This window comes from Macaca fascicularis, chromosome 12, assembly GCF_037993035.2.
Source record: "Macaca fascicularis isolate 582-1 chromosome 12, T2T-MFA8v1.1".
NCBI classification, from domain to species: domain Eukaryota; kingdom Metazoa; phylum Chordata; class Mammalia; order Primates; family Cercopithecidae; genus Macaca; species Macaca fascicularis.
Window position 1 is genome coordinate 105,655,983 of NC_088386.1, and position 20,861 is coordinate 105,676,843.

Below are 20,861 nucleotides of genomic sequence, written 5' to 3' on the forward strand. Positions count from 1 at the left end.
ATCTCAACCCTAATTAACAATAACTTGACTTTCCAAAGCCATAGTTGCTTGGAAAATAGACTAAAGAGATTCTTGCCAGTTTTGAAATTCTTTTCTGTCATAATATGTTGTTTATTCTACGCATGTAATTTTTGTATAGAATCAATTACAGAAAAAAATGTAAATATATAAAATATTTTTAAAATAAGTGAACATCATCCATGAGCCATCAGGTAGCTATAAACATTATTAACTTTTTATATATGTGCTTTTCTTCATTATTTTTACATATATCATTTAGAAGAAAAGTTGTGTTCATATTCTTTTATAACATTTTTATTTTTAATTTTTTTCCAGGAAATAACTTTTAGATTCAGAGGATATTAGAGTTGAAAAGAACTTTTCTATCACATGATCTAAGAAGCTTCCCTCATGTCATTTTTTTTTTTTTTTTTTTTTTTTTTTTGAGACGGAGTCTTGCTCTGTTCCCCAGGCTGGAGTGCAGTGGCACTATCTCAGCTCACTGCAAGCTCCGTCTCCCAGGTTCACACCATTCTCCTGTCTCAGCCTCCCAAGTAACTGGGACTAGAGGTGCCTGCCACCATGCCTGGCTATTTTTTGTATTTTCAGTAGAGTCAGGGTTTCACTGTGATAGCCACGATGGTCTCGATTTCCTGACCTCGTGATCTGCCTGCCTTGGCCTCCCAAAGTGCTGGGATTACAGGCAGCAGCCCCCTGGCCAGGCCTCCTTCACGTCATTTTTATCCAGTTGTGAAAATGTATTTCTCACATGTCAGTCTGCTGGTTAATTAAAATGACTTTATTGGATGGTGATACTTTGATCGTACCTGATAATGCTGTCTTAAATGAAATAAAAATATTTATTGATAGTTCTTGCTTTTTACTGAATATTAAGTGCAGCACAGCTCACACATTAAGTCAAAAAACTAGTGATTGAATAACACCTTAAAGCGAGGTACTTAAATATTTGCTACCAAACGTCTTGTTAATTTATTGATATTTTCAAATGGAGTCTCTTTCAATATCAAGCAATTGAAATGTGATTTTACTTAACAAATTTTGATTACGTAAGATACGGATACATTTCTGCTCTCTGATCACAACCTTACGTTGTTGGATTCTTGCTGTTCTGCAGCCCATCATTTGCTGAACTAACATGCCCTGTTAGAAAATAGTTAATGCTTATGGGACTCAACTGTACAGTTGTTAATTACTTTCAGTCGATAAATTCTGTATATAGAGAAAGATACCAATTTATTCATCTATTGCCCTCAGGGACAACACCGTCAGCATATCTTCTCAGTTACAGCACCTCCATATGGGATTATTAAGAGTGTTCAAGGCGGGGCGCGGTGGATCACGCCTGTAATCCTAACACTTTGGGAGGCCGAGGCGGGTGGGTCATCTAAAGTCAGGAGTTCGAGACCAGCCTGGCCAACATGGAGAAACCTCATCTCTACTAAAAATACAAAAGTTAGCTAGGCGTGGTGGCGGGCACCTGTAATCTCAGCTACTCGGGAGACTGAGGCAGGAGAATCGCTTGAACCCGGAAGGGGAGGTTGTAGTGAGCCTAGACCGCGCCACTGAAAAAAAAAAAAAAAAGTATTTAAGGAGGGCACGAGCTGCTCCGGTGCGAGCCCAGCCCCGCCCGGCCCACTTGCTCAGAGCGTGGCCTTCGGGGGAGGCGCGCCTCCAATTGGCGCGAAAGTGATAAAGAGGCGTGGCCGGAAAGGTTCCGCCCTGCTCGCCCCTGGAGTACTTAAGGGAGTTGGCTGGGCGGCTGCGCTCATTGCTCCAAAACTCCGCTTAGCGAGTGGGTCGCCTGCACTACTTCTGTGCTACTCAGCGACCCCGGTGCCTCGCCACCATGCCGCGCTCTTTCCTCGTCAGGAAGCCCTCTGACCCTGATCGGAAGCCTAACTACAGCGAACTGCCGGACTCTAATCCAGAGTTTACCTTCCAGCAGCCCTACCACCGGGCCCACCTGCTGGCAGCCATGCCACGTTCGGAGATCCTTAACCCCTCTGCTTCGCCGCCAACACTCATCTGGGACGCTTTCCTGGCGCTCCAAGCCCAACCAACTGCCAGGGCCTCCCTCCAACTGGGACTCTCCCAGGAGAGTTCCAAGGTGGCAGAACTGACCTCGCTGTCAGATGAGGACAGCGGGAAAGGCTCCCAGTCCCCCAGCCCACCCTCACAGGCTCCTTCGTCTTTCTCCTCCACTTCAGCTTCTTCCTTGGAGGCGGAGGCCGATGCCACCTCCCCAGGCTTGGGCCAAGTGCCCAAGCAGCTGGCCCAGGTCTCTGAAGCCAAGGATTCCCAGTTTCAAAAAGCCTTCAACTGCCAATACTGCAATAAGGAATGCCTCAGCCTGGGTGTCCTCAAGAGACACATCCGAAGCCACACGCTGCCCTTCGTCTGCGGAACCTGCGGGAAGGCCTTCTCCAGACCCTGGCTGCTGCGGGGCCATGTCCGGACCCACACCGGTGAGAAGCCCTTCTCCTGTCCCCACTGCAGCCGTGCCTTCGCCGACCGCTCCAACCTGCGGGCCCACCTCCAGACCCACTTGGACATCAAGAAGTACCAGTGCCAGGCGTGCACTCGAACCTTCTCCCGAATGGCCCTGCTCCACAAGCACCAAGAGTCGGGCTGCTCAGGGGGCCCCTGCTGACCCTAGAGGCTCCCACTTCCTCTCCATACCTGACACCCCACCCCGCGCCAACCAACAACCTCCCCAAGCTCCAGAAGGAAGGAGGTCACCATGTCCTCATGCCACAGAATTCCCTCTCGAGCGCCCCCATTTCTGGATGCATCAGTCGCACGAGACTTTCATGAAAACCATTTTCTGGTTCTGTTTCCTCTGCCTGGATCCCTCAGTGGACTCTAAAAAAGGACCTTCCGTGGCCATGTCTGTGGATGGCTGGCGGGAGGGCAGCTGGCAGCCCCAGCTCGGGGGCATTCTTGAACTGGCTTTTCTGCATGTGTTTGTGTATTCAGAACTGTTTGGATGCAGCTGTTTCAGCTACAGGACAAGAGCTGACAGACTGACTGGGAAGTATCCACCCCAGTCAGGGGACCCTCCCCACTGCCTCCTCGAAGGAGGCCTCAGGCCACCCTCCACCAGGTGTGACTATGCAATAATCCACCCCCAGGTTCAGCCACGGGGCCTTCCAAGGCGGTGACTGACACCAGGACATGTCTAGAGCCTGAGATGCCCTGAGCCCGGACAGCTATTTCAGCTTCCTGTTTGGCGCGGTTGGCACCTGTTTCCCAGGCAATTTAACAATGTCTCAAAAGGGACTGTGAGTAATGGTTGTCACGTGTCGGTGGCCTAAGTGGGGTGTTCTGGTCTGCCCGATGTATCTCCCAAAACTCTTTTGGGAGCCCAACAGGTAGGCCTGGGAGGAAGATGTTTACATTTTTAAAGGTACATAGGTACTTATATTTCACACATTTTGTATCAAGGAAACGTTTTGTATAGTTATGTGTGCAGTTTATTGATATCCAATAAAGCAATTTTTGTATTTTTAAATAAAAAGTATTCAAGAGTACCTGAGAATATTGTTTAAAATAAAGATTCCAGGACCATGTCCTCTGAAATTCTGGTTTAGGAAGTCTGGGGCAAGACCTGGTGCCTGCGTTTTTAACAACCTCCCTCCTTCGTATCCTTGGAAGGAAGGATTCCCATGAACGTGGTTCATGGTTATCTTGTGTGGAGCACTGCTCTAGGGATTTGAAGTAATTTATGGAACTCCCTGATCTAATTTACTAACTAGAAACATTTGGGGACTTTAAAGTGTGGGGCAGAGGGTAACGGGTGAAGAATAACTACCAGCTATTCCAATGGGGAGGAAATAATTTGGTTGAACTAGTAATAACTGTCTTAACCATAGCAGCCTAGTCAAGAAAACAACAGTTTCACAGGCTCTTATAATAAACCAAATGATTGTCACAAAGCCTTGAGGACCTAAAATTACCCAGCTGGTAGCCAGCCAACCCTATACTTTGTCTTTTGTTTATAAATCCAAGATTACAGCATGGGGGCGGGGGGAAAGAAATCCTATCATCTGAGGTATAAATGATAGGCTGAGAGGAGTGGGTTGCGTCATGAATCTTTAAGGAGAAATGGGATGGGTGGGGGAAGGGAAGAGCAGTGAAAGCCTTTTAGGAAATGGGTAGAAATGAAAAGGTTTTTAGTTTCCTTCAAACTGGGTCACAGGAGTAAACAAGTGGCACTCAGGGTCTCAGGAGTAAACAAGTGGCATACTGGACAATTTGAGAAAATATTAAAACAGGACTTTTTACCAAAAAATGTATCTGGGGCTGAGAGGCAATAAATCAATAACTGGCACACCAGGGCAAGCATAACAGAGAGTGAGTTTGGAATGGTAAACCCAGCCAGACTATTCAGGCCTGGTTCACTACTGTAAGGGAGCTTGCATTTTATTCTAAGGGGATTGAATAATGTACTGAAAGGGTTTGAGCCAGGGAGTGGAGGAATAAGAGGAGAAACTAGTAGATTAGTAGGAGGTAATTGCAATAAGCCTGATGAGAGATGTTAGTGGCTAGGATTAGGGTGGTGTCTGTGGAACTGATGAGAAGTGGTTGGAAGGAGATTCTATGAGACTTTATGATAGATTAAAAGTTGTCACAAAACTGATGTCCAAAGAATATTCTAGGTCTCTGGAAAAAGGATAAACTCTGGCATAGCACATATGGGAATTTAGGGGATTGTAGAAGGCTTCTTTTCATATGACTGCCAACTCACTTTTGTGTTTAAACTTCAATTTATATTTATTTCCTACTTGTCAAAATATTCAAGAATATTAGACTGTAAGATAGCTTTGAAATTCAAAACCATTGTGTACATAGGCAATTGCACCTCAACCCATCAGACAGTGCTATTAACAAGAGAAAAAATAATAAAGTATGGTATGTGCTTCGATAGGGAAGTGGAAAAGCTGTAAAAATAATTTGCAAGGCACAGATATGGTTTGGGTTTGTATTTTTGAACTTTTTACTGAAACCCACAGTCAGAAATGTATTTTATCAATGACTCATAACAAACGTATCAAGTGAGACAAAAGTTTCACCAAACATCCAAGTCCTTACTCCATAGTTTTTATTCTAGTTAATAGGTTAAAATAGTAGCTGTGTCCTATGGAATTATTTTCTTGAACCACTAGTGAGCCGTAGACTTTTTAATTAAAAAAAATATGAGCCTAAGAAGTTTAGGAAAATCCCTACTCACTCTCCGTGGCGGCGTCTTTTGTGAGAGCACTTTGTGTGTGGGTAGCATCATTTGCTAGTTTATGGGAGGGTACGAACATCTCTCTTTTGCATCACCTAAATCAGAAGGAAATTTTGCTTGGGAGTTAAGTTTAGATTTTAGATTTAGGATACCATCTTGGATCCCAGAAGTTCTAAGTTTATATTTTGTTATTTATTTCCTGTCTTTCTCACCAGGCCATATGTTCTTCAAGGTGAGGAAGTTAAAGTTACCTTTAAATCTGAATTTTTGGGGACACAAATTTTCAGTTTGTTGCACCTAAGATACATAGGGTGATGTATTAATCTGAGTAATTTCTTAAAACTACTTTGTAGTAGAATTAAATTGAACACTAGGTAGTGAATATATTACGTGTTTAAATTGAATAATAGAATCCCAGGAACTTGAGATTTTTAAAAAATTAGTCTTGCTCTCTTGCAAGGATATATAACTTTAGAATTCTCAAAATTATTTTATTTATTTTCCTCATAGAAAAACTTCAGTTTCTTATCATTTTGTAGCTTTTCTTTAGTTATTTTACATAGTATTTTCACAACTGAAGTTAAAATAGCTCAATGAAGTAGGCAAGGCAAATATCATTTCTATTTCTATCGGGGTAAAAGTCATACCTGATCTTAGCATAAAGGAAGCATTGTAATCTGAACCTCATCTATTTCTATAGCTCTCACTCTCATCATTGTCCATCACCCAGATTACTCACCAATTACTTAGGTAATCAAACTCATGATTTTAAAAATTCATACCTTTGTAGGCAACGTTCCCTCTAACAGAAACGCCAATCCTCCCTCCTGCCCAAACCTCAACTTTGCCTGGCTAATTCCTATCCATCCCTCAAAATTCTTTCAATATCTCTACTTTCAAGAGATGTTTAGTGAAAATGGAATGAGAGAGACCAGTTGGAAGGATATTAGAGTAAACCACATAAGAAACAAGTAAATGAATAACTAAACAAATGAGAAAAGTAGAGCTATAAGCCATGCTGTGCTGCCCCTCTGAAAGCTTGATTGCCAGTATAATTATCTTCTTTCTGCCATTGGGAACAGGGCCTCTCTTGTGATACCTCCGTGCCAAAGGTCCCGCTATGCCACCTACTTTGACGTTGCTGTTCTGCGCTGCCTACTTCAGCCCCATTGGTCTGAGGAAGGCACTCAGTGGTCTCTGATGTACTATCTACAAAGGCTGCGACATATGTTGGAAGAGAAGCCAGAAAAGCCTCCAGAGCCAGATATTCCTCTCCTGCCCAGACCCAGGAGTAGCTCCATGGTGGCGGCAGCTCCCTCACTAGTGAACACCCACAAAACGCAAGTAAGAAAAACTCAGTTCATTGTCATTCAAACCAGCAACTTTGCCATAATGGATTCTTTTTTTCTCTGTGCATCCAGCTCTTATATACTCTAGTGCTGACTTTTTGGTTGGTGGGTTACACTGTTGCTATTATCTTTTGCCTTCCATCTTGCACGCTTGACCTTTGCTGCCCTTTAGCACTTAATCATTTGAAGAAGTGCACCTCTTACACATGCTAATTTAGTATAAGTCTTTGTTTATCTAGAATAGTGGAAAATTGGGTCTAATGGATAATCAAAGTAGTAATTAACAGAGAGTTCTGACATTTAATCTGTTGATTACCAATATCATAAAATCTGTGACATAGGATTTTACTAAACATGGTGTAACCTCTTTTGCATAACTCAACATTTTTTAGTGTCTTAATGTCATTATTAGGAATACTGCATTTTGATAGTCTTGCTATTTATTATAAATGTTTGGAGAAGTAAACTGAATGTGTACTAATATGATGATATCCTCATGACAATTGCTTTTTGATAAATGAATGACCTAATATCAGCTTGAACACTTGTTCTTGCCCTCTTTCTCATCAACACCAGGTGTTGAAAATATAGAGAAAAATGTGACTTGTAGTGTGTTCCAGTTGTTTGGATTTACTTAAATGTGAATTGGCTGAGTCTGAAATTTGCTTCTGCATATTCTGAAAACAAACATGAGCAATAGCAGAGGTAAAAAGAAATATAATCTGTTTAGTAGTAGATATTCTGCCTAGGTGGATATCTGCTTTACTGAATCATTCAATGGAAAAAAAACCACTCTTTTTAATTAAAAAAAAAAGAGAGAGAGAGAGATCCATCTTCTCTCTATTTTCTTAGCATTCTAGATCTGGGGCTACATGACCTCACTGCCGAAAACTCCAAACAGGAATTACAATTAATATGAAATACATATTCTCACTAGCAGAATTTGGATTCCAGAAGTCCAGACATACAAGTTCAATTGTTCAAAGGTATCAAAGCAGTAGCGCATCCCTATTAAAAATGTGACATTTCAATAAGAAAAGTATTTGGATGTAAAGTCCTAAGTCCTTGATCATTGTCTTCCTTTATTAAGGATCTCACCATGAAGTGTAATGAGGAGGAAAAATCTCTTAGCTCTGAGGCCTTTTCCAAAGTTTCACTGACCAATCTGCGTAGGTCTGCAGTCCCAGATCTTTCTTCAGACCTGGGCATGAATATTTTTAAAAAGGTGAGTAGAAATGCTTATGCTCTTTGATATTTTGGTAAATAAAAAATGTCAGTGGGACATGAGATGTTTCTGATCATACTGCGGTATGGGGTGGGGTGGGAAAGGGACCTTAGGAACCGAAGTCAGCTCCTAGATGTAACACTGACTTGCAGCATACCCCTGTGCAAGTCCCTCTGTGTGTATGAGTGAACTTCCTATTCTAAATGCTCCACAGGGTTGTCGTGAAGCTCAATCCTGATCATATGCATAAAGCAGTGTAAAGCAGTGTGGTGGTGGAAATAATTGTGGTAACATTGATGGTAACTTTCATTTGTATGGTTCAACTCATTTTTATCAAGTACTTTCTATAAATAGTTCTCATTTAATCCAATGACATCCTTATTCTCCTCATTTTGCAGGTAAGAAATTGACCCTTAGAAATTTTAGGTAGCTTGCCCAAGATTGAGTCCAAACTCAAAAGTAGGTCTTCTAGTTAAATACTTCATATTTTTCTGCCATTACTCTGCCTCTTTTTTGTAAGTATATGGAGATAAACAGAAAATAATATGTGTAGACCTATGTATATGTGTATATATAGTGGTTTGCTTTCTTTTTTCCAAAACTGTTAGTTTAATTATGCCGACGAAGAACAAATAACACGATATTGACCTATTATGAGCTGGAAGTGTTACTAAGTAAGCAGTTTTCTGCCTTTGTTAATGATGCAACAAAAGACAACGGCCATCAATTTTCTTAAAACATTGATTATTTGAAAGGAAAAAGTAGTTTTCAATACTGGCTGCATATGATAATTTTTAAGGAGCTTTAAAAAATCTTCAGGCTCAATCCCAGACCAATTAAGCCAGAATTGCTGAAGGTAGGCTAAGGAATTGTTATATTTTAAAAGCTTCCCTAGCAATTCTAAACTTTTAGTTGCACTTGGTTCTGAACTTGTTTGGTAGGAATAATGAGTTTGTGGCAATGTATGGTCTGTATCTTCTTTGACTCTTTATTAGTTAGTTTCTGTTATTAAACTAACAGTTTTGGAAAAGAGAAAGCAAACCACTATATATACACATATACATAGGTCTACACATATTATTTGCTGTTTATCTCCATATACTTACAAAAAAGAGAGGCAGAATAATGGCAGAAAAATATGAAGTGTTTAACTAGAAGACCTACTTTTGAGTTTGGACTCAATCTTGGGCAAGCTACCTAAAATTTCTAAGGGTCAATTTCTTACCTGCAAAATGAGGAGAAATTACAAACAGTGGCACACATTTAAAGTTGGCTAATTGGAACAATGGATCACTATCATGAAAAATGGAACAGAAAAAGACAGGCTGGTCCAAGTAGTGACTCTAACCATGTGATTTGCAAACTTTAGTGTGCGTCAGAATTACCTACCAGGCCTGTTAAAACACACATTGCTGGACCTCAGCTGCTGAGGGTCTGATACAATATGTCTGAGAATTTGCATTTCTAATAAGTTACCAAGTGATGCTGATGCTGCTGGTCCAGGGACCACACTTTGCAAACCACTAGTCTAACCCAACCCAGGAGAAAGACCCATGGAATAAGTGACCTTTTACTTAGTTTCTTTCACTGTTTTAACATGAAACTTCTCCAATTTCTATTGGATGATATTCAGTGACTTTCTGGGTCTCCTCTTCCTGGAACATTTCTTATATTTTATTGCAGATCATGGAGCCCCTTGGGAAGCAGATTGTAACGTTTTCTTTGCCCTGTCTCTAATTCTACACCTTTCATCACTGTAGTTCAAGAGTCGCAAAGAAGACCGAGAGAGGAAAGGCTCCATTCCATTCCACCACACAGGCAAGAGGAGGCCACGGAGAATGGGAGTGCCCTTTCTGCTTCACGAGGACCACCTGGATGTGTCCCCCACGCGCAGCGCATTCTCCTTTGGAAGTTTCTCTGGGCTCGGAGAAGACAGGCGAGGAATTGAGAAAGGAGGCTGGCAAACCACCATTTTAGGTGACCACGAGTCCTTCCAAAATAGGGCAGAGTTTAAGTGGCCTGTTTAGAACTGGATCTAGGGCTCCTGGGCAAATTTGAATCTTTCTCGAACAGTTCAGCCAAGAAATCTGGGGCTCAAATGCAGGTTCTCCAGTACCAAAATTATGCTGTGTTTTCACAGCTGAATAAATCCAGATAATTGAAGTAATTATGCAAGAGTTCTGTGAAATTAGACAGGTAACAATCTTATTTCTTATATCATTCTAGACAAAGAAACGTGGCCTTAGGGCGCTCTGTGCATTAATTTCCATTGTGAATCTAGACAGCAGATATTTATTAAACTTGGATTTATTTTTCAAAAAACAACAAAGATATATATATATATAATATATATAGCTATATATATATATATATATATTTTTTTTTTTTCTTTCTGGATTGCATATTAAATAGGCCAGTTTAAAGTTGGGAGCTGACAGCTAGCTGGGCCACAACAGATGTTTTCTGACATTTGGCTAAGATTGGGGCTGACCTTATCACAGGCAGCTTCATCAATCATCCTGACCCTGAGTATCCCCATGGCAAGTTCAGTTCTTGCTTTGTTGTCTGTGTTTCACACTTTTCCTAACAGCCCCGCACTCTCCCTGCTGTCCTTAGGAAAGACAATATCTTGGCAGAAAACCTTTCAGATTTTAAAACTCTCTTGTGGGGTGCTCTTATTCATCCCAGGGAAATTGACCCGGCGAGGCAGTTCAGATGCAGCCACTGAGATGGAGAGTCTGAGTGCCAGGCATTCCCACTCCCATCACACCCTGGTAAGCGACCTGCCGGACCCCTCCAACAGCCATGGAGAAAACACCGTCAAGGAAGGTGGGTAGGAGGTGAGGCCTACGGGCAGGAGTTCAGATTTCTTTTCTTGTTTTCTGTCCTTACACCATGTTACTTTCCCATTGTAATCTGCTTCCTGTGTTTTCTGAAAACTGGCATTCTTGTGCTGTATTGCTTGGTAATTTACTTGTTAGCCATTCTTAGCATATCCTTAGCAGCAAGAACTATTTAATACCGCACTGTAAACACCATACCTCTCAGAGGGATAGCAAGGACAAGCCATTCATATTTGTTCTCAAAAGGTCATAGACCCACAGGGCTGAAAGAGACCTTGGAAGACATCTAGATTCAGTGCTTCAATCCCCTCTATGAGATCCCTCTGAAGGGCTTGTATACCTTCAGCAGGAGGAAAGTCACTGCCTTCCAAGGCCACCAATTTTTTTTTTTTTTTTCAGACAGCTTCTATTTTAGATAAGTTCTTGTGTGTTTTATGTGGAACAAACATGTGTCTCTGGGTGTAATCCAAGACAGGTTCTCATTCTGTACTTTTAACAGAATAATTGATTTTTTTCTTATGTTCTCATGGAAGCATAAATTTAGTCCCTCTTTGATCTGCACTGTATTTCAAATATTCAATGACATCTGTTAGTTACCATGACAAATTTATATTCAGTTACTTTTAGCCAAAGGAGAAAAAATTATTCATGTTTGTTGTTCCTTAATATACTAGATAAAAATGCTATAAACAAATAGTTTGTATCAGTATAATCTATCATCTAACAGTGGGTAAAATTCATCTATTCTGATCAACTAAACTAAGTCAGTGTTAGCAGAAGTTAAATCCTAATCTCAGCCTTAAGGAAGCTAGTTATAATTCACATTTTTCTACAACTTTTAATATTTTCCACACATCATATGGCCTTAGTAGCTTCAGTAGTCCCATGAGAGTTGAGAATAACTTTGAGACTATAAGTTAAATATTTTCAAAAACTCAGCTGTTATTGTGGTCATGATTGAAGTAATAGTATAAATGTCTAACTGATATTGTAGGTTAATGTAGGAAGAGCTAAGACATTGCTTTCATTTTATTAGTGCGATCTCAGATCTCCACCATCACAGTTGCGACCTTCAATACCACTTTGGCGTCATTTAACGTAGGCTACGCAGACTTTTTCAATGAGCATATGAGGAAACTCTGCAACCAGGTGCCTATCCCGGAGATGCCACATGAACCTCTGGCATGTGCTAACCTACCTCGAAGCCTCACAGACTCCTGCATAAACTACAGCTACCTAGAGGACACAGAACATATTGATGGGACCAATAACTTTGTCCACAAGAATGGAATGCTTGATCTTTCTGTAAGAAGCAAGAATTTTTCTTACCAAAGTTAGACAGATATTAATTATTTGGTGCATTTTTGCAACGTTGTATAAAATGGGCATATAGATTCTTAGAAATTATCAAACCTTGAAATGAAAAAGCCACCCATTGAAAAAATTCACCAATGTGTCAACCATCATAGGTGCACCTTACTTTTTTTTTCAAGCATTGCATTACATTTGATCAGATCTCAGAATATTTTTATAATCCAAAACCATTAGTGATTCCTGAATATACATGTGTATGTGTTTAATAAGTCTCTTTTGTCTAGAATGAGGGCAAAAAATTATTCACTTATTTTATTTTGATATCAACAGGACTAAAAACCTCCTGTGTAGCCAGAAAAAAAAATGAATAAAAGTTCTTAAAAGATTTAAGCTTGCATTCTCAAGAGTGCCTATCTTGAGTATAGTTATTAGCAAATGAAGGGGTTGTTATATTTTACAATTATATTTCACAAAATTTTTATTGCACATTAGGAATCCTGGCTTAGCAAATAATTTACTGTATTAAAACCAATAAAGGAACATAATTTAAACATGCAAATATTTTGTACTTTAAATGAAGTATGAATAATGATACAGTCATGAACGAGCAAAAGGAAATCACTGTTCTTTATCCATTATTAGTAATGAATGAAAAGCAGGGGATTAAAACACTTTTATTTTAAAAAATCAATAGAACAAGTTTCCATTTGGACAAATAATTACTCTCCCATTAACTCACTATGCTTCAATATCCTCATTAATTGTTGATATCATAGCATGTTTTGGAAAGTTTACATGAGATAATACGTGTATATCTTTTTAATACTTTGGGTGACTTATACTCTCTATTAAGAAAATACACAAGATTCCATGGCAACTTTTATAGGAAAATTTGACAATTGTCTAAATTATTTCTACCCAATTTCATAGACTAGCCTAAGGAAATGTATTAAACATAATAACCAAATCTCTTTAGGAAGAGGGAGTGCAGGTAACTTAATCATGCAGTGTTTATATTGTCTTCCTCAGGTAGTTCTGAAGGCTGTTTATCTTGTCCTTAATCATGACATCAGCTCTCGTATCTGTGACGTGGCGCTAAATATTGTGGAATGCTTGCTTCAACTTGGTGTGGTGCCGTGTGTAGAAAAGAATAGAAAGAAGAGTGAAAACAAGGAAAATGAAACTTTGGAAAAGAGACCAAGTGAGGGAGCTTTCCAGTTCAAAGGAGTATCTGGAAGTTCCACCTGTGGATTTGGAGGCCCTGCTGTTAGTGGAGCTGGAGATGGCGGAGGAGAAGAAGGAGGAGGTGGAGATGGAGGAGGCGGAGGAGGTGATGGAGGAGGAGGTGGAGGAGGTGGAGGCGGCCCTTATGAGAAGAATGATAAGAACCAAGAGAAGGTATGACTGAACCACCTTATGTGTCCTCATGAAATGTCATACTAATTTCTTTCTAAAGCTTGCTTGCCAGCAGTTTATTGACTCTGAACAGCACCTAGTCACTAGAGCAAAAAAGTGGAGAGTGGAGAAATCTCTTCATTAGGTTCTCAGTAGGCATTAGTAGAAACAGTTAGATGAAACTATACTCTAAATCCAATATCTATTGCAATCCAAGCAGTGTTAGAGCTAATTCTCTAGTCATGTTATTTCTGCAAGAGAACATTTCAGTTATGCTATATTGCCATAATTCTCAGTCTGACATCAAGTATAACCTTTCTCAAAACTTTTAGACTGACCTGATTGAGGAATGTCTTAGTTTTCTCAAGCTGCCATAACAAAATACCATAGACTGAATGACTTAAACAGTAGAAATTTATTTCTTATGATTCTGGAGGCTGGGAAGTCCAAGTGCTGTCAGGTTTAATTTTAGTCGGAAGCCTCTTCTCTTGCTTTAGAGGTGACCACTGTCTTATTGTGTGCTCACATGGCCTCTTCTTTGTGCATACAGAGAAAGCAAAAGAGAGAGCAAAAGAGCTTTCTTGTGTCTCTTCTTATATGGGCCCAATCCCACTAGACCAGGCCCCACCATCATGACCTCACTTAACCCTAATTACCTCCCAAAGACCCATCTTCAAATACCATCAGTTTGAGGGGTTACAGCTTCAACATGTAAATTTTGCGAATGCACAAATATTCAGCCCATAACAAGCAATATAATTTTTCCTCAATATAAAGTTTTTTCTTTTAAGTAACACATTTATGGCAGCCAGCTTCAACCACAGTTAAGGAGAAAGCAAGGGAAGAATTTTGCTTGATTAGTTGGTGTTGGTTTGAAGTGGGAATAACTCTCTTAGTCTCACTCAGTCCTCTCATGTCTCAATGTGGCACATCCTGGTGGCTTTAGTCTTTCTATTATTAATTGTTCCTAAATTTAATTCCCTCTGCCTCGTCAACATCTGGTATATGATTTCTTAACATCAATAATTGGTTTTCTTCTTTAATTTTAAATACAAATTACTACAGCTTAAGTTCACATAACTTACACTAATCTCAATTTGTGGTTTTAGCTAGAAAATGATATTCAGAAATTGAAATCAACAAGATTTTAATCTCTAGCAAATACTGTACACATCATGTCAAGTGTTTACACATGTGAAGTTATATTGTGTAGAGTTCTAGATATATACCATCTAGATATATATTGTATAAAATATAAATTGTCCATTTTTCTTACATGCGATAAGATTTTCACATCTGAGCAAGCGTTGCAATACTCCTTCCTCTTTCACGATTTCTTCCTCATTTCTTTCGAGTCCCACTTGACACGTGTTTAATATGCATTTATCATCTGGTTTCTTCATTTTATTGTTTACTTCTGTCTTCCCAATATTCATGGACTCTGATCCAAATATTCTTGCTCCGATAATCTTGGTTGTTGAATCTTTTCTTTAGGATTTTCTTCTCCTGCCTTAATCATATTAATCATAAGGCAATTCTAATAAACTTTATTGATTTTTAAGTTTCCCAACACTTTAGCACCTTATCCATCACTGAGGACAATGCGAGGAACCTCAGATCTGACTGTAAATGAAAATTATCTAAATAATGGTACAGATCACAAGAGATTTGATTAGAGATGCTAAGATCTAAAGAATCATTCAGTGATCAATTACTTAGGAATTAGCAAACAAATACAAGTTATAAGGACCAAATTTACAAACACAGAAACTGGTGAGATTCCTACTGAATTTCCATTCTTTACCTATCAACTCTGTCTCAACAAAGAAATTAGAAATGGTATTTTGCCCATTATAATATTCAAGGGAAATTAAAAAGAAAAAAAGAGAATATTATGAAATATTGATAAGCTTTTATCAGCAAAGCTTAGATGTTCCAACTAAACTGATGAGGTTTTGTGTGTATGCTAAGGATCTCTGAGGTTCATAATTAGTGTTTCGTTTTCATTTGTGCTTTTCCTTTTTTAGTTTTGAAATTTTATCCAAGTGGCATTTTAACCACATTTTTATTGAAAACCTACAAGTATCTTGACTATTTAGAACCTATATATAATCTAGAATCTATAGCTTGATGTAATAGATGTTATTCTGACCAAAGTTATCACTTTTCATCAGTATGGGATTTTTAAAGTCAGATTATGTGGTCTCCAATACAGCCACCAATATATATATGTTTCATAGTTAGTTCCCAAAATAATATTCTTTTTAGTACAAATAGTTTATAAAATAAAACCTGATGGTGGGTCAAGTGCCTTCTGTTTGTGATTCACAAAGGTCTGTTCTGCCCCAAACCCATCTGTTATCTTCAGTGGAATCAGAAGGTTTATCTAATTTTGCAACTTAATAATAACAGAAGCATAGGAATTGATTAAGACAGAAAGGAAGATCTAATTTCCATTTCTATATTTGCCACAACTTGTACTGAGTGCTTGGAATGTTATTTAATATCTTCAGTTTTTTTGCCTGTAAGTTGCTACATCTTTCTGAATTCTCCTATGAAAGCAATCTGAATTCCAAGGACATCTGAAGGTCTAAAGAAATAAAAACCTGAATAGATATTTACAAAGAGCTTTCAGAGCTAGAAAATTTTTAAAGGAGCTTGTAATAATTTTAAAATATGCATAAATCAGTCTTCCAAATAAGCCCTTGCTCAGGATAACCTTTTCTGAGGCACTGCTGCATAAGGCTTTGTAGCCTGTACAGAGCCCCGTAAACAAAGTCTGTTGACTAAAGAGGCCAGTGAGGATTGAAATCCAGCCCAACCTCCACTTTTGGAACCACTCACCAAAGGCTTGCATCCATTCAGAGGGCTCATCTTCTTCTAATTCTCCACCTAGAGGGGTGCCTTTTCTAATTTGCATAAAGGTGCTCCAGAGGAAAGCAGTGCCCCACACTTTTATTATTATTTTTAATTAATATTATTTATTAAAATAATAATATTATTTTTAATTAATATTATTTAAATATTATTATTATTTATTAATATTTTTTATTAAAATAATATTAATTATTATTTTTAATTAATAATATTAATCATTGATATTAATTAGTTTTGCTATTATGTGCCTTTCATGTTTTGACTCTAATTCTCACAACTCTGTGAAACAGATATTATGATTCTGATTTTGTAAGTCACAGGTAGGTTAAGCAGTTTGTCCAAGGTTATATAGTTAGTAAAGGTTGAAACTAAAATCAGAATTCAAACTAAAAATCCAAAAATCTGAAACCTAAAATTCTCCAAGATCTGAAACTTTTTGAGTTCCAACGTAAAGCCACAAGTAGAAAATTCTATACTTGACCTCATGTGACAAGTCACAGATAAAATGCAAACAAAACTTTATTTCGTGCACAAAATTATTAAATTATATAAAATTATCTTCAGCTTGTGTATGTAAGGCCTATGTGAAGCATAAATGAATTTTGTGTTTAGACTTGGGTCCTATTCCCATCTCATTATATATATGCAAATATTCCAAAATCTGAAAAAATCTGAAATCCAAAATATTTCTAGTCCAAGCATTTTGAATAAGGATAGTCAACCTATATACACACAGAAGTTGATAAGTTTGAGTCTTCTATTTGCAACCTTCTGAGCTATCTTAAGTAGGGCTCCCTGGAAACAGACTCCAACATGAAGATATGTGTGCAGGCAATTTACGGGAGTGTCCTCACAGGATTAACCTCTGTTAGATATGAAGAAGCAGGATGGGGCATAGGGAGAAATTGAACTGCAGTGTAGTTGTAATAGAGGCCTAAGCTAATCACAGAGAGCTCTGAAGCTGGGATGGCTCTTTAAGTAGTCCCCAGGTGATGCAAAGAGACCTTTTTAGCAAACACGTCTGGGGTCCCTTTATGGCCCTGTCCAGTCATTAGAGGTAGACTGCCTCCAGGAAGAGAGTATCATGTTGGGTGAGGCAGCTCTCTAGCTGTGGCCTTCAGAGGCACTCATCTGAGGGCAGTGAGCCATCAGTATGTTGAATAGCTCAGAGAATGAATGCTGCAGTGCCAAGGGGGAATATCTGGAGTTCAGTACCACCTCCACTACAAAAGCTTACAGATAAGAAAAGGGGGACCAACTGGATAACATTAGGGAAGGAGAAAGTCAATCTTATAGTAAAGCCCATGCTAATGTATAGATAAGCCCCTATTCCTTCCATACCACATGCACATTTGAGTACTTATATCTGGTTCCAAAGTTTATGCGTCAACCCAATCATGTGGCTATGGAAAAGTCCCTTACAATTTGCAAAACAATTCTCATCCATTATTTAATTTGCCCTGCATAGTAAACCTATGAAGTAGGAAAGGCAGCTATTAGAATCCTTAATTCATAGGTAAGGAAACAAAAACACAAAGAGATTAGTTAACTTATCTAACATCATGTGCAGTTAAGGACCAAGTGCTGGAATCCAGGTTTATGGTGTACATGCTGATGATAGAATGTGGTAGAAGGACTGAGACAGGCTGCAGCTTCCTAAAGAAAGTGACTCTTCCACACTGGGCTCTGCATCATTTCTTGGCAACTGCTTCTTTATGCTTCTTCGGAAATAATTCAAGGAAGTTCCTTTTATGGAAGCCATGTTCTCCGCTAACAACAAAGATTAAATTGGGCAAAAAAGAGGATGATATCAATTCTCATGACTTGTCTCAGGGGGTCTTCCTATTTATCCTCAAGGGAAGAATCAAGCTGAAAGTGTTTATAAAGTTCTGTATATTCTCACTTTGCTTGTGCATGTGTATTATAATACAGTAAAGTATACAATTAGAAAAAAAAAGCCCTCAAAAATGTCAGAAGTTGCCATGAAATTTCAAAGTTCCAGACTTTGATCAGTTCCAGAAACTCGGCAGTAATCCTTGCCTGGTGTATGAGAAGCCTACCAATGAGGATAGTTTTTAATAAAACTTAATTGCTTTCATCACTGATAGTCTCCACTGTCTCTCTTTAGGTGGTTGTCTGACAGCAGTCAAGGATATAAAAAGCATATCTTCTAACAAAAAGGTCTCTACTGATATTCTCTAGCAACAGGGGGTGTTCAAAATACATAGATTTTTTTTTCTTTTAAATCATATGCTAAATTTTGGAAAACTGAGCCTGTTTGTTGAGCCCATTACAATTCTGTTTTCCAAATTGCAAGTGCTCCCTGTAAAACATATAAACTTGATTTAATCATACAATAGAACCTTAGTGAAAGGACCTCAGTGACAAAGTAAACAGACTTTTCTTTCTTTCTTATTTGTGGGTACCAGGATGAAAGTACACCTGTAAGCAACCATAGGCTTGCTCTAACAATGCTCATCAAAATAGTGAAGTCTTTGGGATGTGCCTATGGTTGTGGAGAAGGACATCGAGGGCTCTCTGGAGATCGTCTGAGACACCAGGTATTCCGAGAGAATGTAAGAGAATTAAAGTAGACTCCATTTCCTCTCCCTCTTCCTTCCTTTCTGTTTAAGAATGAGTCCTTTGACAATGAGGGTCAGTGTTCCCTGAAAAATATTATATTTTGTAGGAGTAATTAATGCTGTTTTGGTGTGAGGAGATTCTCATGAGATATCTCAAGATATCTAAAACCCAGGCTTAGGACAGTTTAATTGGGAAAACATTTCTGCTTCCTGCCTAGGGCAGACCAAATCCCAATTAGTGAAAGTATATATAATTGGAATGTGTGAATTGCAGCTTGAAAGAACTTTTGCACAGATGAACACATTTAGCAAGCTTTTGATGGCCTGTAACAAATGACTCTTTAATCATCTGCCTGGGTACTGCAGAAGCATATTGCATATTGGAGAAAGGGGTCAAAGTTTTAGGACCTGGTTTGTTGTCCTTCCTAAGACATGGAAAATGGCCCTTATTGGGACAAAACAGGACTGTAAAAGTAGCCAGTCATTTTCTGGCTGCTTTATTTGAGAATGAACCTTGCCTTCTGAATATTTGAGATCATGTCCTTGTCAACTGTGTGAAACTTGAAACTCTGCATTTGTGCTTGCCAAACATAATTCTGTACTGGAAATGGTCTTCCAGCTCATTTTTATTTGCCTCTGCTGACTGTTAATTTTCTTTTTCAATTTGAACAATAACCTACTTCCACAGTCTAAGCTGGGATGGTTGCTTCATATGTATGTTTGAATTAAAATAATAAGAAAATGTTCTCTTAAAAATAAGAGTTTGATGCAAATTTGAGTCCTGGAAATCGTTTGGCATATCTTGGCAGAGTTTTAGGATCATGTCAAAATCTAATGCCAGCCCGTTTTTCCTTGATACTAGGTTTTGTCATGAAATGTTCACACAATATTAGCATGCTGACTTTCTTGCTTGATTTATCATCTCTCATCTATCCATCTATCTATCCTTTTCTGTTTTACTCTTTTATATTATGTTGTGTTATTTTCGTTTATTATGTGTATATGGGGGTTATATTTGCACTATTAGCTTCTAAATTTTGAAACTTGAAAATTTTGACCAAGATCTAGATTTTGAGGCCAAAAATTGAAAATAATAATTAATAAGGCTATAGAAATCTGGCATCTTCCCCATCTTTGCACATGTGTATTTGATTTTTTATCTTTGATTTTAAATTCTATTACAGTATGAATAAATGCCTTCAAAGACAAATAAACCACATCACTCCCCATACAGAAGACCAATTTCATGACAGGAAACACTAAAACATAATAAATAAACATAATAAAAAGTGTCGTGCTTTAGTTGGAAGTATAAACTGGCTCTGATATCCAAAATTTGTCTTTCTGGATTCACAGAAAGCAGGGTGAGTTGGATCAGAAGCCATTTGAGGAGTTGTTGTTATCACTTAGTTCATCATACTTTCCTCCCCTGAACACTTCCTATGAGGGCATCCAGCCAGTGTTCTACCTGTCTATTGATTTGACTTATGGGACAATTCCTCTATTATCTTATTCTGTTCAATGCTCATTATCGATATTATATTTGCTTATTTATGTTCAGCAAACACATTGTCCAAGAGATAGAAATTCGGGAAATTTTCCTTGAGAAATGTCCAGTTCCAGAAGCTAAATATTTTCAGATTTCTCTACCAATGACCTTTCAGAAACTACTTAACTTTTAAGATACTAAGAATATTTCTCACCTTTACCAGACAAGGTCCTCTACGTAGCCTTTTTTCTTCCAAGAAACAGAAGGTTATTCCAACGATATTTGTCAAAGTGCCCAGCAATTTCATCATATAATGCCTCAACGTATCTTACAGTATTAACCTAATCATTAGCTGGTAGTCCCCAATTATTGAAAAGGAATTCATTTCTTAGAAGTTTTATATCTTTTGAAGAAATTCAGGATATTCTTTCAGAATTTAAGTATTTAAAGTTTGATATTCTTATGCTTGCTTAAACTTCCCACTGAACTCATACAGACCATACAAACATTTTAATATCCTCTAAAGAGAAGATTTG

The 20,861-nt window shown here is 38.5% G+C and overlaps 1 protein-coding gene and 1 pseudogene across 25 annotated transcripts in view; both read left to right on the forward strand.

Moving 5' to 3' along the window:
* The window catches only part of UNC80 (unc-80 homolog, NALCN channel complex subunit), a 230,607-nt gene that overhangs the window by 38,571 nt on the left and 171,175 nt on the right, over window positions 1-20,861 (forward strand). For 20 of the 25 annotated variants that reach the window (XR_012421433.1, XR_012421434.1, XR_012421435.1 and 17 more), the window contains 7 exons: window positions 6,334-6,595; window positions 7,691-7,825; window positions 9,586-9,802; window positions 10,514-10,654; window positions 11,705-11,973; window positions 13,012-13,380; window positions 18,684-18,830. Coding sequence is in view for 20 of the 25 variants with exons in the window: in XM_005574149.4 (XP_005574206.3) it covers window positions 6,334-6,595; window positions 7,691-7,825; window positions 9,586-9,802; window positions 10,514-10,654; window positions 11,705-11,973; window positions 13,012-13,380; window positions 18,684-18,830 (1,540 nt within the window). In the remaining 5 variants the exon portion in view is untranslated. The remainder of the gene's footprint in view (window positions 1-6,333; window positions 6,596-7,690; window positions 7,826-9,585; window positions 9,803-10,513; window positions 10,655-11,704; window positions 11,974-13,011; window positions 13,381-18,683; window positions 18,831-20,861) is intronic. The other 5 variants (XM_005574150.4, XM_065526005.2, XM_074009990.1 and 2 more) reach the window with 1 other exon arrangement.
* Window positions 424-2,806, forward strand: LOC102127508 (zinc finger protein SNAI1 pseudogene; annotated as a pseudogene).